Source organism: Dicentrarchus labrax, unplaced genomic scaffold, assembly GCF_905237075.1.
Source record: "Dicentrarchus labrax unplaced genomic scaffold, dlabrax2021, whole genome shotgun sequence".
NCBI classification, from domain to species: Eukaryota; Metazoa; Chordata; class Actinopteri; family Moronidae; genus Dicentrarchus; species Dicentrarchus labrax.
Genome location: NW_026136715.1, coordinates 25915665 through 25932952, shown reverse-complemented (window position 1 = coordinate 25932952; position 17288 = coordinate 25915665). Strand labels below are relative to the sequence as shown.

General features: G+C 41.2%; 1 protein-coding gene across 2 annotated transcripts in view; it reads left to right on the top strand.

Moving 5' to 3' along the window:
- The first annotated feature begins 1593 nt into the window (after window positions 1-1593).
- The window catches only part of lamb2l (laminin, beta 2-like), a 57119-nt gene continuing 41424 nt past the window's right edge, over window positions 1594-17288 (top strand). Inside the window, exons 1-2 of one of the 2 annotated variants that reach the window (XM_051425325.1) lie at window positions 1594-1904; window positions 14593-14672. In XM_051425325.1, the coding sequence (XP_051281285.1) occupies window positions 14633-14672 (40 nt within the window). In that variant the 5' untranslated portion in view covers window positions 1594-1904; window positions 14593-14632. Of the gene's footprint in view, window positions 1905-11961; window positions 12161-14592; window positions 14673-17288 lie in introns of those variants that run through there. The other variant, XM_051425327.1, reaches the window with a different exon arrangement.

The following is a 17288-nucleotide window of genomic DNA, read 5'->3' as shown; positions in this document are numbered from 1 at the left end:
ACACACCCACCCACCCACCCACACACACACACCCACCCACACACACACACACACACACACACACACACACACACACACACACACACACACACATCAACCCTTTGCAAAGGAGACTGTCTTTGTATTAGGTGGCTGCTGGTTTGGATATATGATATGTATTAGTTGACTTGTCTGGCACCACATAATGACCTTGGCGATGGAGAATGTCATCATCAGTTGGTTATTCCCATGGTTCAAATCCTGGCAGTCTGATTGATAAGATTTGAAATATTTGCGTGAGGAAGTTCATTCATGAGAATGGTAAGAAAGAGTAAAAAGAAGAACTTTACATGCTCGTTGATTGAAATCCTGCTCTTGGAGATGAACAAAGGAAAGTCTATAATGTTTAACAGCCTCAGCAGTGGAATTAAAGGATCTGCTTGAGCCAATGAGCTGGAAAAAAAATAACAAGTGCTGTTGATGCTGTGTTACCTGAAGGTCGTACTGTTGCTTGGTTTGATATGAAAAGCAAGGCGATTGATGACTGCAACAGGAGGGGGTCAAGAGGAAGTCTCCATCATGGAGACAGACGAAAGAATATGTGCCATAGTGATCTTACGTTGTCAGGCATTACAACAAAAGATGTTCCCCTGGATCTTTGGTAATTGTGTAGTGTAATTTACAAAGGAAACTCAAAATTGCTTTATAGTAATGTAATATACAATCCTTTAGTAAAAAACGTGTGTTTGGATAACAGCAGACTAATTACACATGACTCCTGCAAGGGTCTGGACTGCAATTGTGTTCATGCCTAAGACAAAATTCTAAATAAGAGAAAATTGGTTCTCCTAAATCAGTTGTACAAAAAACTTATTATACACTAATGAAAACATACCTTATTATATTATATATATTATACAATTGATCTTCCAAAATGTTACACACTGGACTGTTTTTCAAAACAAGTTTAATGTCTTCTGGATGCAGTCTCATGAGGTATAAGATGTAGATGATGTACATATACATCACATCTATTATCAAGATCTAAAATATTTGACCACAATGTAGATCTATGGTCAGTGCTGATGGAGTATAGGGGTGTAAGGTGAGGGACCCATAATACACTGGAGCACAAACACACCTACTCTTTCTGCCTCATTAAAAATTCCAGAATCTGAATATACAGTTTTTTTTCTGCTGGACAGAAGATGTGCACTGCACAGCATTCAAACAGCACATTGTAGGAACTAGAAGACAGATCTAATTTTGAGTGGAGTGAGTGAGACCGTCTGTCTTGCTGCCAGCCAAGCGATGGAAAACGGCATGCGATTCAATAAAGAATGTTAAAAGTACGGGTGCATGAAAGTTGAATGCGCCAATTTTCTGAGTCTATAAAATTGCTTTTGTTTGGTTGCTTGCTTACTGTCCTGACAGCAGTTCACAAGCTTGAACAAAAGCTCCCTTCAGAAGGTTTTGACAGAAAATGGGCCACAGTATATTTAAGCTCTGGGGAGGTTATGAGTAATATTTACCTAGAACAGTGGGCTTGGCCTTACAGACTGGGTGGGGTTCAGCACTGTCGAAGGGGCCTACCTGCTCCTGTTTTCCCGGGACAGGAGTACAAGCTGCCGGTGACACTCGGGGCTCCACCCTCCTTCTATTCCCCTCTACTGTGCCGCTGCAGACCGGAGACCGAGCTCATTCAGGCGGGGCAGCCACTGCGGGACGGCGTGTGTATGGGAGAGAGAGAGAGAGAGAGAGAGAGAGAGAGAGAAAGCGAAAGAGAGAGAGTTTGTGTGTGTGTGTGTGTGTGTGTGAGAGAGAGAGAGAGAGAGAGAAAGAGAGAGAGAGAGTGAGAGAGAGAGAGAGAGAGAGAGAGAGAGGCTGACTGAGAGAGGCAGGAGTCGCAGGAAACTACTGAGCAGGTGAGCTCTCCATCTTATATGTCTTTGCTAACAGTTTTGTGAAGTGCTCAGTAACCTCAGGGAAAGCCAGAAACACTATTGTAACGTTACAGTATTTATTACCCTGGTATTCCTCCAAGGGCAGTGAGTGTCTGCTGCTTAGCATGAACCTCACTGCCTGGTCCTCACGGTACCACCGTAACAGTCCTACTGACTCTTAGACAGGTGAGTTTTAAAGGACTTCAGCGCACTTTTTAAGCTAGGCTAATTTATCTTTTGGGCCGCTAACTTGCTGTCATGGTTCTGTAGTGTTGGTGAGTAAACTCCACGGAAACTTGTGCCAAAATAAAGGTAGTCACAGACTTATGTGTAGTCATTATGAGATGGTTATGTCATTGGATTTGGATATGGATATTGTCCTGTAGATTTGTCTAGCCAGAGGTTAGGAGATTCATTATTGGCTGCTACTGCCCTGAACACCTGATACAGCTGTGTGTTGTCCTTATGAGCCGTTACCTTTATTGAGTGCCACTGGATGAGTCACTAGAGATATGTGTTTGGTATTAGAGAGCCTTGAGCAACAAAAGCTACATGACAAGTGCAGCTTGATAACTCCCTCCACTCAAGCATTGTAGTATTACCACACTTGGATGTTTGGTGTTTGTGTGTGTGGACCTCTTCTCTCGCTGACACCAGTGGGTCACCTAGGGCTTGGAGGCAGATTTCTGACACTGTTGCACACATTCCTACCAGATTAACCAGCAGCATTAATGGAGTGTACAGCTCAGATTCACTGTCTAAACCAGCATGATTGGTTTTTCATATGTTTTGCTTCAGGTGAAGAGCAACCACCACAGCACTGACACAGTGGTGTGCTATTTGTTCCCCTGAGCTCAAGTTAAGTGTAACCTTCAAAAGCACGTTCTCCTAATTGGTGCTTTTCCCATTTTTTTTTTTTTTAGATATTCTCACTTCAACAAGGTTAAGAACTTGCTATTTTTTGCTTGTAATCGTATTTAGACGTGTGTGTTTGGAGGTACGCGTTCCCATGGCCCTTGTAGGCTTAGTCTAGCTTTAATCAGCTCAAGGACCTGGCCTCTCGCCCTACTGCTGAGATCAACTCTAACCTGAAGGGTTAAGAGGATCCACGAGTCGCTCAGACCCCAATGGTACAACAAGCCATGTGGGACAGAGGGGCACTGGTTAGTGGCTGCTTTTTCTCTCTATCAACTGCAGATCGACCAATATATCAGCCATTGTCACATATAAAGGCTCATTCACTGGGGTCCTGGAAGGCAGGGAAAACACAATTGCCATTCCCTCCAGGATTTCACTGACTTTTTGGAGATTGTTGCAGCCTAAAAAGCCTCATTTTACGGCAACCTTTGTTGCAATGGATTAATGAAAATGAAAATTGCTTGATTTTTTTGTTTAATTAATTAAAAGGCACTGACATTGGCACTAACCATACATGTTTAATCTAACTCGCCTTCATTCTTTCAGCACTTGTAATCGATCTGGATGCAACAGCCTCGGTCATGGTCATTTCTCTTGTCTGTTGTCCACATGTTTCAGCCACTCTCCGGGTGTGTTTTGTGGTGGAAAAGTAAAAAAAAAAGTTGATTTGACTGTCGTTTGTGTTCTACTACAATATTGCACGCGCTGTATGTTTACCTCCACTTTTGTGCATTAGTCAGGGAATTGCTTTACACTGTCTTTAGCAGTAATTCTTGTTGGTAAATGTGAGACGGTAGTGGGTGTGGTGACGGGTGGCTCAGTGTCTTGCTCAGGGGACTGGGAGGATTGGTGAAAGTTGTGGGAAACTACAATGATTGGTCAAATTTGTGGAAAGGTTTTAATGATTGGATCGCAACTTCTTGGAGGGACTGATTTAAAAATACCAGCTCCACTGTGAACTGGGAAATGGTTGTCAGTGCTGTAAGTTGTGAGCTCAGACAGTAGGTGTTACAGTGCAAACCCACTGATATGACCCTTTAAATATTAGGTGTGTTTTTGTATGTGATGGCAGCCCTCAGATGCTCCAGTTCTGTTGTAATCTCACCATCAATTCGGTCGGAGTAGGTGAGCAAACGTGGAGGTCAGGTTAAAGTGTGTGGTGAGTGTGTATGTGTGTGTGTGTGTGCCCCTGTGCTTGGATAATCTATAGATCAGGGTTTCTCGCTGGCGTCGCCCACCTTGCGCCCTATCACTGTGTCTTTGATATGTGAGCCGCTGTCCGGGCCTCTGCAGGCTGAGACGCTCATAATCACATCCCCTGATATAAATCAGCGCCTTGTCTGCAGCACGCCGACAAGAGGGACTGATTACTGCCACGCCCCTTTTTCATGTCCGTCTCTTTGGCTCTTTTCTTCCTGTCCCTGAGGAATTGTCAAGCTAATACTCACACTAATAGAGTCTCTGCAACAATCATTATAAGTAGATATATAGACTTGATTCTCTTTTGTTTTATATAAGAGTGTAATGTGAAAATGCCCAAATCAATGTTTGTACATTGTTTACTTAAGAACTAATGTCTTAGCTTTTGTGAAACTATAAGCCTCAGATATTTGAAAAGTCAGTTGTCATCATTATAATGATTTTTTCTGTTGATTGGCCAAACAATAGTATCAGTAAGTGGCTATGTCAAAATTATTTAAAGAATAGACAGAAAATCAATGGGCAGGTTGTTATAGTTAGGATCAGTGAACGTTGACCATATTTCATCCTGTCATACTGTACTTGCAACAATGTAACCCATCATCAGCGAGTGTAAACTGTGAAAAATGTTGATCACTGTTTCCCACAACTCAAAGGTGACGTCCTGAAACGTCTTGTTTTGTCCACAACCCAAATATATTCAGTTAACTGTCATAGAGGACTAAAGAAAGCAGAAAATATTCACATATGAGAAGCTGAAAACCGAAAAGACATTTTCCTTAAAAAAAAACCCTCAAAAAATCTGTTTTCAAAATATTTAGTGATTAATTAAATAGTTGACAACTAATGGACTAATCATTGCAGTTGCACTCAGTAGCAACACCTATAAATTATATGTGGGAAGAAGAATGATGAAAGTAAAATGTTTTGCAGACAGATGTTGCTGCATCATTTGTTTGGTCAAAGATGATGAATGTGTTTGCTGTTGTTGATTTATCTCTGAACAAAGACATTTTTGTTTGTGTCATTGAAAAAATCTTCTTTCTTTGTTTATATAAATGGAATATCCAATCATTTTCATAATATCACCAAATATCAGCGGTTATTTTCTGTGTAGGAGAGGAAAAGGTTAAGAAAGAGAGCCTTATTATTTACCCTATATTTTTGTTTACACAATCTGAAAATCTTTTTATGTCAGTCTGGATAGCTGCAATCATTGCCATTTACCACACACACATAGAGATACACATACAGAAGGGAAATGGCTGATGCAAATTGCATCACAGATTGTTTCATCAATAACAGGAAATGCAGTTTCCTTACACGAATTAGGGAAAAATTAAGCCCGATAGGCCGCCCACCTTTTATATAAGCAGGAAAGTTCCCCACGGCACTGATTGCCCATCGGCATTTCAGATTACGCAGTGAATATCATCTCTAATAGTTTCAAGTTCAAATTGTACCCACTATTGACATAACAATACTTAGAGCTCTGAGGCAACTCTCGTTTGCTCCTTTGACAGCTTTAACAAGATACAGTATGAAGAGCATTATGCCATGATATGTCAGTGTCAACCTGTCAAGGCTTGCAACATCACTTCAATTTAGCTAATTCATCAAGTATAAAGGCTTCATATGTAGCTCATGAAAATACAGATTGGCTTGATTTACTTTATGGTAAACGATGATTGTGTGACCTTTGCAGAAAGTTGTAATGTTATTGAGATGAATTCATAATAGAAAGTAACTGATATAACTTGCTAAGGACAGAACATGAGGTGCACGGGTTGGTGGAGAGGCATTCAGATGAGGCAGTGTAAAGTTGCTGTTGGATCCTACACATTGGGAAACATTCAAAACCAGGCCTGTTCCTATAGCACAATGTCAACATGCTGCCAATCGGAGGATTTTATCAACAACTAAATAGCCAATGCGCAGCAATAACACAATAATAGTTAAAATGTAAATAAACTGTTTTAATTAAACACTCCCCAGCCGGTAGGTACATAGAGAGAGAGTGTGTTTGTGTAAGTAACCCAAAGAGAGACAGAGACTTCAGGACAACAGCTAGCGATGTGTAGGTTGGCTGCTAGCCAAGTTCTACAAACATCTTTTTTTCGCCCCCGGGGAAACTAAAATGACGATCTTCAATAGAACGAAGAGGCATGCTGCCAACAATGTAGCTATGTGAGTGTTATAGTTAAAAGGGTGGGTGCAAGATCAGTGAATGCTAAGGGGAGATATGGCAGGAACATTTTCATTTAATTAACACCTGAAGGGGCCTGTAATGTAGAGCCTTTAATCACGACTAATAAAGCTGCTCTTTGACTATGAGCACTTATATATTGTACTTTCAGCAGTGATTGAACAGCACCAAAATTGTTTCTACATCACACTGTACAAGTTGCACACTGGACCAGGACTGACTTCCAGACTATTTCCTATAATCCTGCTGGTAGGCCCCGCCCCTTAAAATCAGATGTTCAATGAGCACAGAGAAACTTTCCTCTTTCAGCAGATGAATGTGAAAACATCCCTCTAGAGTCAAACTCTGCACTTAGATAAAAACATATTTTTGACTGGGGCTTTTTAAAAGAAATTCTAATGTTACTTTTGTGAAGGTGGCTTTTGTGTTGTGAACCTGTGCTGCCTGTTGATGGTCTCGGATCCAGTCTCAGTTCTCACTACCCTCAAGACTAAATGGACTGCACTTTTTATAGTGCCTTTCTAGTCTCTTTCAAGTTTCAAACTCAGAGTTGCCCTGTTCACCTCCACCTCTCACCTGCTCGTTCTCTGGTTTTCTAGTCCGAACATGAACGCGGTGATTGTGTTAGTTGGTGTTTAATCACCTTAAAGGCTCCTTACTGGCTACTGTCTGGTCATGCCCTCGCATGAGCTTATTGTTGGTGTCTCGGGTGTGTCCTGAGTTTAGTTAGATATAAATTTGTGTGATAAATCATCTGACACCCTAAACCACATTGCTGATTTCAGATTAGATCTGATACATGAGAGATGAGAGTGTTGTTGGGTTGAATAAGTGCAGTGCACTGCTTGTGTATGAAAAGGAATGCACACTTTCAGTTGTGTGTGTGTGTGTGTGTGTGTGTGTGTGTGTGTGTGTGTGTGTGTGTGTGTGTGTGTGTGTGTACATAGGTGGTGTGGAACAAAGGCTAAGTATTCCCAACAGTAGATGGTATTAGGTGTGCTTTATTTGAGGTCTTGGTCAATAGCAGTGGAAATCTGCAGTGCATCTCACACTGGGAGATTTAACCCTCTCTGTGCAAACCTGAAATAGAGAATTCTCTTTGATGGTAATCTTTCTTCTACTGTCAGATGAATGAATGAATGAAGTCAATATCCAGACAGTATTATGAGATTTCCTTTGGCTCCACAGTATGTACAGATTAAGAAGTTGTTTGAAGGGAAGTTGTTTCCTTGTTTGATACTGTGGTTAAATGAAATCTCTTTAAATTAAGATGTTTGGGTGGTCTGTTTCCATCAAATGGTTCAGATGTTGACTGGAATGCAATTCATTGTTTGATTATTATATTAACTGATATTTGCTAGTGCGTTCCCTGAAGATTTCAGTTCAGAAGTGTTTCTTCAGGGTTTCATTAGAGCAATCTCTTTGTATGTAATTTTACAAGCAAACAATGCTATGAATTTTATGCATACTGTATGTCTACATTGAAAAGAAGGACACTAGATGGTGTTTTGCTCCATATACTTTCATAAAGACTGTGCAATTTTCACTCTAATTTAGGGAGACACAGTCATTGTGGATTCAAGCTGTGTTACAGTAAATTACGAGTGCTCCAGGCATCTACAGTATCAGAGGAACTGAGTCATTCTGCTGAAAATACTACCATGTAGTTGCAAAGAATTACAGCTGCATTTTCCTACAGTAATTATATTTAAACATGTTTTGGATATCTTAACTGTCGATGCTGATTGTCACTTCTGATGCCAGTTTTTCAGGAATCTTCTCTAAGAGACTTTTAAATAATATAAGGAGAAATTAACAGGAAAAGAGGTGAAACATTTTTCTATACACACAATAGCTTCAACAGACCAGCATTTGAAGGTCTAGTGTTTAACATTTAGGAGGATCTGTTTGCAGAAATGGAATAAAGTATTCATAGGTATGTTTTCATTACTGTAAAATCATCTGAAAATAAGAATTGTGATTTTGTTACCTTAGAATGAGCCCTTTATATCTAGAGAGGGAGCGGGTCCTCTCCTACGGAGTGTGCTATGTTTCTACAGTAGCCCAGAACAGACAAACCAAACAGTGACTCTAGATAGGGCCTTTTGTGTTTTTCACTAGTTCTGTGGCCATCCTACATGATTGGAAGGTTGAGCTTTATTCGAATAGTTGCAATCTGCACCTTCACCACGAGATTCCACTAAATCCTACACACAAGTCTTTTAATGCAGCTGCAAAACCTTTTGCTTTTTGTGATAGGAGCAACACTCTCTTTGACATTGCTGGAAAAAGATGTGTTTCCTGTACCAAGCTTACTTAAATGACTCTTGCTACCTACCCATTTAGTGACATATGAATAGAAGATAGATATAGCAAAAGATTCACTCCAAGGTGCGGGTGACTGCGGAGGTATGGAAACTAAAACTGAAAGTAACACTCAGGAAGCAGCACTGACTTATGCCGTCCGTATCAAACAACATATAAATAACATATTTCTCTGAAGTGTGTATTTTGTCTGTTTGCTCAGATTAGCAGCACAGAAATGTATATGATTAGAGTATGGCTGCAGTGGGTTGTTTTAATGTCTTAAGATCAATGGTTAGTTTGAAACCAGGCATCTGGTCTCCTTTGATATTTGAGTGCACTTCACCTGCTGCTTGCTGCACACTGCAGGTGTATTTGAGGCAGTTGCAATACTAACTTAAGTGTATTCTGCAGTAGCTCTGCACTGATACATTTACTGCATACAGTTTATTTGTTAGAGGCAAATGGAATTTCTGTATTGACTCTTTGTTTGTTATTTGCAGATTTTATGTCAGTGTGAGATATTTTTTTTTACCCATATTCTTCTTCTTTTTATGCTTTGTGTTGTCTAGATCAGTGATTCCCAACCAGAGGTAGTAGTGGTAACCCAGGGGGTACGTAGGTGGTTGAGGAGTAGCTTAACTAATTAAGCTAAACTAACTGAAAAAAATAGACATTACAATTTGATTAAAATAGGGCTGTCGTGGTGAGGGAATTTTCTGTGTGGTGATTTAAGGGGGCGCAAGTAGTAGGTTTTTTTGCTAATTATTTTGTGAGGGGTACAATGGGACAATGTTTCATCTCAGTACCTGATTATACTCATCACCTGCACTCTCTCTCCTCCTGCCTCCTGGCTCTGTGACCCTGTTAACGGGCAACCAAATTAAGTCACCAGTTGGTTAACATATTCAACTGAAAGTCTCCAGTTAATGGGGTCACTCATTAACCTGGAACATTAGTGAATCGTGGGACGCATTGGGATAATAAGCGGACCAGTCAGTGTTGTCTACTAAAAGACTGCTGGTGTTTCCAGTCCGGCAGAGGCTATGTGACTTTCTCCTGAGTGGTACTGTAATCCTGGGCTGTGAACTGAGTGATACTGAGTAGCACTGCATTTCAGACAACGCTTCTGCTCTGTGGAGTCTCTTCAGCCTCGCTGTTCTGGGGTGCTTTCCTGTCTTAGAAAACAAATATTGAACAGTCACGTGTGGTTGTGGCGGTGGCGGTGGCTTGCCCTACCCTGCAGATGGCTTGTCAATACTGTGGTATTTTATTATTGCAGTTACCAGCCCTAGATGAAAAGATACATACTCATATTGAGTCTTGTGATAGAGAGTGTGTGAAAACTAGTTAGCAGAGATGTGTCTGTCAGTCTGTCAGCTAAAAATAATGGATAAATGATCAAGATAGTTAGCTAAAAGTACGGGGGTACAGTAAACTTGTATTTCTGCTGTAAGGTTTGTGCATTTTAATATGGGGGCTTATGGGGATTGACTGGCTTTTGAAGGCAGCCTTCGAGGAACTGCAGTTTTTGGCACTTCTGCCAAACCACTATGGTCACATATTTCCCCTCACAGTGGTGCAGGTAGCAGTAGAGCCACCTGCCTGTATTAGGAGAGCAAACTTCCTCCATTAGCTCATCTGAATCATCTGATCCCTTGTTTTACAACACTTTAACAACAGTGTCTCAAGCTGCAGCGTATTGGCAGTTTGCTCGGTAGCTCAGTCTAAAGCCCTTCATTTGATGTGTACACAAACTCAGAGTCAGACTTATCGTGTTATTCAGTTCAAGGATATTGGAGTCTGGGATTGTTTGGACTAGTGTCTCGAGATTTCTTGGCTTTGTCTGAGCCGTACACAGAAGTGGTGGCACTGAACTTTCAGCAGGTTTCCTCTTATCTTGTTGTCAGGACTGTGTGTATGTGTTTGCGTCAAAGTCTTTGCTCAAGGTCGAGGCTAATCTGGACATTTATTTTACTTTTGCAGTAGTTTTTATACATAGATGCCTGAAGCGAAGTGGAGGATTACAGAATATATGATGATTGCGAGTATTTTGATTTTAATAGATTTGAATTCATTCATTGCTCTTTCTCTTTAGGTTTGTGATATCAGTTCTCTTGGAGAAGGTGTTACATTGAGGATATCTCAGTTGTCTCAGAAGTGCCAAAGACAGAGAACGGAAGGGCAGTGATCAAAATGAGCCGATGAAGGTTTGAGAAAGCCTCTATATGGCTGATTTGTGCAACATGTGCGTTGAGCCATCGAGCCTAGAACTTGCGCCTCTCCATCTCCCCCTTTAGCAGAGGTCAAAGGTTACATCACCAGAGAGCTGTGGATGTGAAAGCTGCTTTGTTCTCTCCTGCAGTTTTTTTATTTGTCTAGCCTGAATCACACACATGCATGCACATAACCCACATAAATCTTACATGCACAGGCACAAACATGCACCTTCCAACTCCCTTTCTCTTTCTCTTTTGTAGTCATAGCACCAGTTGCTTCAGCCTTTTTGTTTTTTTAAAATAGAGTTGACCCCCGTGGCCCCAGTTTGATGCCTCAACCCAGCTGATTTGTCACATCTCTTTTATAGTCTATCTGGAGCTGACAAGCCTAAAAAAGGACACAATTCACATGCTGAACTCCTGTCAAGTTGTCACTGAAAAGTTGAATTTGAGCTGAATTTGAGCACATATTAAAACTATGAAATATGGAGTCTCTGCTTGTTGCCTGGAAAGTGTTCAGAACCAAGAACAACACTAACAAAAGTGGTATTGATGCACCTCTAGAGAGTGAGTCAGTTAGTAAGAGTAAGTAAGTTGGGGTTGGTCAGAGAAGAGGTGACGCTTCCATCTGTTGGTCATTCCCCTTGCTAAGTGCCATGAAAGTGGTGTAATATGGTGGTGTGGTGTGGTGGGGTGGGGTGGGCGATGATGGTGCTGCACTGAGCTCTGTGGCCTAGTTTACCACAGAGAGCCAAAATGTCTCCGTCCTCTTCTCCCTCCTTCTTCCCTCATTCCTTTTCCCAATAGGTTTTCTTCCATCCTCCTCTCTTATCTCTCTTTCTTTTTTAACTATCTCTCTCTCTCTTTCTCTCTCTCTCTCCGGCCTCCTCTCTGCCTCTCTCGCCCTTCACTCTCCCCCAGTGTCCAGAAGAAAAGGGGTGGTGCATTCCAAAAGCCTGGAGACCATTCCCCTCTTTCAGCCAGTGGCCCACAGAGTGACAGAGGAATTAGAATAAGAATAGCTGTCCATTCACCCCAGTGCCCCAGTGACGAGCTGGAGGGAGCGAGGGAGGGCGAAACGGAGGGAGCTGGAGGGAGGAGAGGAATTGGGGGGGGGGGGTTGCCACACACACTCTGCTTTCCCATTGGTCAGCGGCGTTCCCTCTGTTTTCACATCGCTCCCGTCAGTTGTGCTTTCAAGTTTGTTTTACACATTCTGGCGCACATACACACCACACATGTGCATGCACGCGTAAATATACACATCGGGGTCCAGGGCCTGCACACGTGCACACTCGGATACGAGACTCTACACACACATACACACTGTCAGCGGCAGAGTGAGCAGTTGTGACCACGCATTGCAGAGGAGAGTGAGGTGGCCTGAGGCTGTGAGTATGAAGCCAGAATCAGTAACTGTTTATGCTGGATGGATAATGAATATTACTGGTTTGCTGTCTTAGTGTTTTACTTATTTGTATAACATCAGCTGAAGCTCCTTCTCTAGCCTCTTGTTTTTTCGGTGGACTAGTCTTGCGGTGAAGATTTTAGATTCAAACGTGACCTTGTGCTGTCACCACCTTTGTAGGTCGCCTGTGGCTAAACTGTAAATTTGTTTAACTACTTAGCTGTTAAAATGTAACAAGTGTAATAGTTTAACAGTGCAGCAGGTGTTTTTTAACTCCTTAGGAATAGCTTTTGGCATAATTAAAAAAATCTAATCTTTGTGATAATTGTAGCTTTTGATGATCATAATTGCTCATCTTCGTGCCTCTGGGAGTTTTTTAGATCTCATTAAGTTGTTGGAAGGTTGTTTATGATATGGTTCTTGTTTTAAATCATTTACTTCATGTTTAGAGCTGTTCAGTGGCAAAGAGGCTTCATAGTTCTTTGCAGATCACTCCTCTCATGAGGGGCCACTCTGAAGCAGGGTGGGCTTACCACCTTACCTTATCTTAACTACTCTACTGCGAGCCCATGAGGGCCGTGATGGATGGAAAGAATGACGTACTGTACCTTACACCACAAAAGCCACTTTGTTACAAAATGTGAATTTTGTGTTAGTCAGGTGGTCATAACTAATTTTACTGCTGTATTTAAAGGTCTGACAGTCATTTTGATATATTATTTTATATAGGTTCAAATCTTGTCTTTTTTTATTTGCTTTAGGAATATTCCTTTAAAATTTGTTACAGCTTAACATAACTCTCTCTCCATCACCTGACTGCTCTGAAACGTCTGAATCAGTTCCTCCTGTCTTTTTTCTTTCAATCTTGAATAAATTGTACCTCTTTTTTTGTCCATGTTTCTCATTTTCCATGTTTTTTTATGCACTCTTCCCTTCCCTCTCTAGAAATAAAAAGCCTCTTGTTTTAAAAAATCTGATTAAAAGTCCATTAAGCAGCACTCCTAGATTAACCATGTAATATAATGAGTTGGGAATATGAAAGGATTGGAGTTTACATTCAAGCTAACTTGAACCATCAAGCAACAGCAAGCGAGATAAACTTCAACAACACAGCCAGCCTGCTCCCTTGTCTCACTTTGATAGGAAGATACAATTGTAATAGTAGGAGAAAATTCAGTGTTTTGTAGCATGTTTTCATAAGATACTGCATTTTTGAGTTTTTGAAATGGTTTATTTAAGAAGATGTAATTCTTCATTGTTTCTGAAAAATGCTTTTCCTTGGACAGTGATAATATGTTTTTATATTTTCATATGCTGCTCATATGCTATGGGGTGGGCTAAGCAATCATGTACAGCATAATCTGAACCACAAGTAAAACCAATTTACTTTGAATAGCAATTCACGCTGTTGTATGGTATTTGCATCTAAATATCAAGAAAACCAATAGCTTATTGTTATGGACGCAGTCAGTGACTTAATACACATGTAAATCCGTTGAACCCAGTGTTGAGATGTTGCGGGGTCCCTCCTCGGTGCTTCTGCCTTTGAAAGTGTGGGCGCGGGGCCACGTGGGACCTCTTATTGCTAAGCTGAGTGTGAAAAATGCTTTCCAACAGGGACCTGCTTTAAATCACAAACCTGGATTAGCGAGTGAGGTTAAGCTATTTGAGAAATTCTTTAAAACTGAAGACGTTTGATTTGTCATTTGTCAGACAACAAAGCAGTTCTCTCTCTGACTTTAAAGGCTTATTTAGGCTGCAAAAGCAGTCCTGACTGTGAAAGTCAGTCTTCTCATTTAGTCTGTCCTCTTGCCTTCCTGTAACCACTTCTGCTTGTCTCAGAGGTCAGATTGGTTTAGTGTGTGACACGAACAATGTGTGTTCTCGCCTGTCACTGTGTGTGCCTACACACAAACACACACACGCAGATGTCTGTCCCATTCAGTGAGCAAATCTCTAATGTTTGTGGAGCCTGAGTATACGAGAGGCCCTTTTCTCTTCTTGGTGTCACAACACAATCAGGACCCTTCTACCTCTGAGTAAACCCTTGAACTACAACAGCAGCATTTTTGTACTTTTTATTATAGCTTTGTGTAGGGTTCTAACAGCAGCCATTACCACAGCACTTGTGGGGCATAATAGTGTTAATAATATTTACTTAAAACAAACAATACCATGTCAAGACGTAAAGGCTATTTTTGAATGTCTGACCATGTCTGTAAAGCACTTAAGGTGTAGTCGCTTCTAAAACTTGATTCTTTCACATTTTACAAGTGTATATGAAGATGGCCCACTGTGAGGACCCTGGACTCATTTTTGTCCTGGCAGCTAAACCAGGGTTGCTCAAAGAGGCCTCTTTAGATGTTTTATTGATTTCTTTGTCACACTCTATTTCTTTGTCTCTGTTTGTTACAGCCAGAGAGACACCCTGGTGTCCGTGCGTCCAGGCATCCTGATGCCCATCATGGCCATGTATCTAAAACTCCTCATGCTGGGTGAGTAGAAGGCACAGATCAGTCTTTGTCTGTTTAAGTGTGAACCTATCGTGACGTCACCCATTGGTTTGTGGAGTACCATTTTGAAGCCTCCAGTTTGGTGTTTGTCAGAGCCAGCGGAAGTGACCTACTGCGGGTTGAGCTGCTCTCATTGGCTGTGCAGTTTCGAATTGTCCGTAGCAGGAAACAATGGCTGCTCGCCTGGTCACATACAATCTCATATTCCAGATAAACAGCACACTAAAATATGTTTCTGAAATGATTTTAAGAGAGGAAATGGCAACGCAGTAACAAAATCTTGATTCATATTTGATCAGCATGTTTAGCTAAACAGACTCACTGAGAATGACCTGTCAATCACAAGGTAGCCACGCCCAAAAGCATACCCTGCTTTATGGTCTATTTTACTCTAAAGTGGACCATCATTTACTAAATGAACATCATTCTTTATGGAAAAAGACTGAAACTAGAGATTACGACCATAAACTCATCAGGAAACTGTTTACTGATCTAATAAATCAAGTGACAAGCCAGATAGTTTCCCCATAAGACTGTATGGTATCCATGTGTTATTGCAGCCAATGGAGCTCCCCCTGCTGGCCTTTACATAGAATGCAGGATTAAGACACTTCTGTGTTGGCTTCACTTTTCAGACCCGGAAGCTCTGTCCATTATATATACTGTTAATGTTTTAGGGGTGCTTTAACGTGTTATTTAGGCACAGACCACCTGAAAAAGAGGCTTTGGTAAGGTTCTAGGTGGACTCTGGTGCTGTTTGATTGTGGTGTATAAGAAAAGCAGAAAACCGTAAAACTTCCAATAAAAGCAGGGTCCCTGATAGACGCAGGTCTCTTTTAAAAGCATGGTGTGGCTACACATTTTGACAAATAAACGCAGGTCTCATATAGAGGCCTGGTCTGGATTTTATAGAAATGATCTCGATGTATAAGACATCTTAAAACCCACCAGGTCGCTTGCTTGAGCAAGTTTTAAGTCGTTTTGATCTCCTACACAAATATAAATGTTTAAACTTCTGTCAGTATGTACATAATGCACATCGTGCAGATCAGTTAGATTCTCTACAATTCAATCGTTCACTATATTTTACGAAAACTATCAACAACAAAAGTATAACGTTAATTAATTCTGAATTACCAGTAACATGGTAAACAAGAGAGACGGAAAAAAAACTCTGAAGCGATCATAATCATCATGTTCGTTGTCAAATTTGCTGAACAAAACTCAGGAGAAGCAGCAGTTAGAGTTTAGTTTAGTTTAGTTTTGTGCTAAAGGAATTAAAGGCCTGTCTCAAATAGAGGCCTGTCCCCAATAAAGGCAGGGGGAGTTCAGTGATTTAAGCATTTTAGCATTATTTTAAAAGCTGAACTGATGTTACAAGCATTGCTGATTATGAACCAACAAGAAAGCCATCTGTTTAAGTGATCTATATAATATAGCAAGATCATTTGGTAATGGTGCTAACATATCAGACAGCAAACAGCATTGTATTGTGCTGCAGCTTAGTGGTGCAGCAGGAGCAGAGTAGCATGTAAAATGTGGGAATTATTACTAAAATTGATGTAAACAGATGTGCTGATCATAGAATGACTCCGCTTCTGAGCCTTCAACCCTGTCATATGTGTTGTTGTTGTTTTTGCCTTAGTAGACGCACAACCATAGGAAATCCTCACAGACTCGTACTCTCCCTGTACATTGTCATTAGGTCTGATCCATCATTATTTCATGCACACTAATCACAGGATTGAGCTGTGACCACAGATGTTTATTCTGGATTGAGTTACTTCCAGAGCAAACACCTTGAAGGTTTTAGGTGAGAATTACACCCTCCTTCGCTGAGTTGTTGCCGCCTTTCAGTCCAGTTAAAGTGACGGAGCATCCGCCAGTGGGTGAACACTTCACTTGACTGAATGGTGTAACTTATTATTCTTATTTATTTTCTAAATATTTTTGTAGGCTTTTTATCGCCTTCAACAGTGACAGCTGAACATTGTCAGGAAAGGGGGGAGAGAGAGAGAGAGAGAGAGAGAGAGAGAGAGAGAGAGAGAGAGAGAGGGGATGACACGCAGCAAAAGGTCACAGGTCAGTTTCGAACCCTGGGCCGCTGCAGCAAGGACATGGGGTGCCAGTTCTACCATGTGCTTTGCTGCTTTTTTACTTTTCTAACCTGTCCATGCATGAGCTTAACTTCTTCCACGATCAAACATTTATTTCCCCACAATCCAAAACTTAATTCAGTCTAATGCGCCAATCCCTCTCATTACAGATGCTTAAAAAGTAAATGTAGTCTCCCCGATTGCCCTAAGAAGCATCGCCATGTATCCATGTGTTGCACCGGAGCAGCTATATCTAAGTAATCTCTCTTTTGGTCATGTAAACCCAGGTTTACTAGGTCAGCCTGTAGGATCTGGAAACTCTGTGAGAATCTGGGGTATTTGTGGAATGTGTAGGAAATAATGGGCTTCTGACAGCAGTGCTAGATCTGAGGCAGAATGGGCCCTGGCAGGGTTAATTGGTGACTCAGGGGCATTTTTGAAAAGGGCCACACACACACACACACACACACACACACACACACACACACACACACACACACAC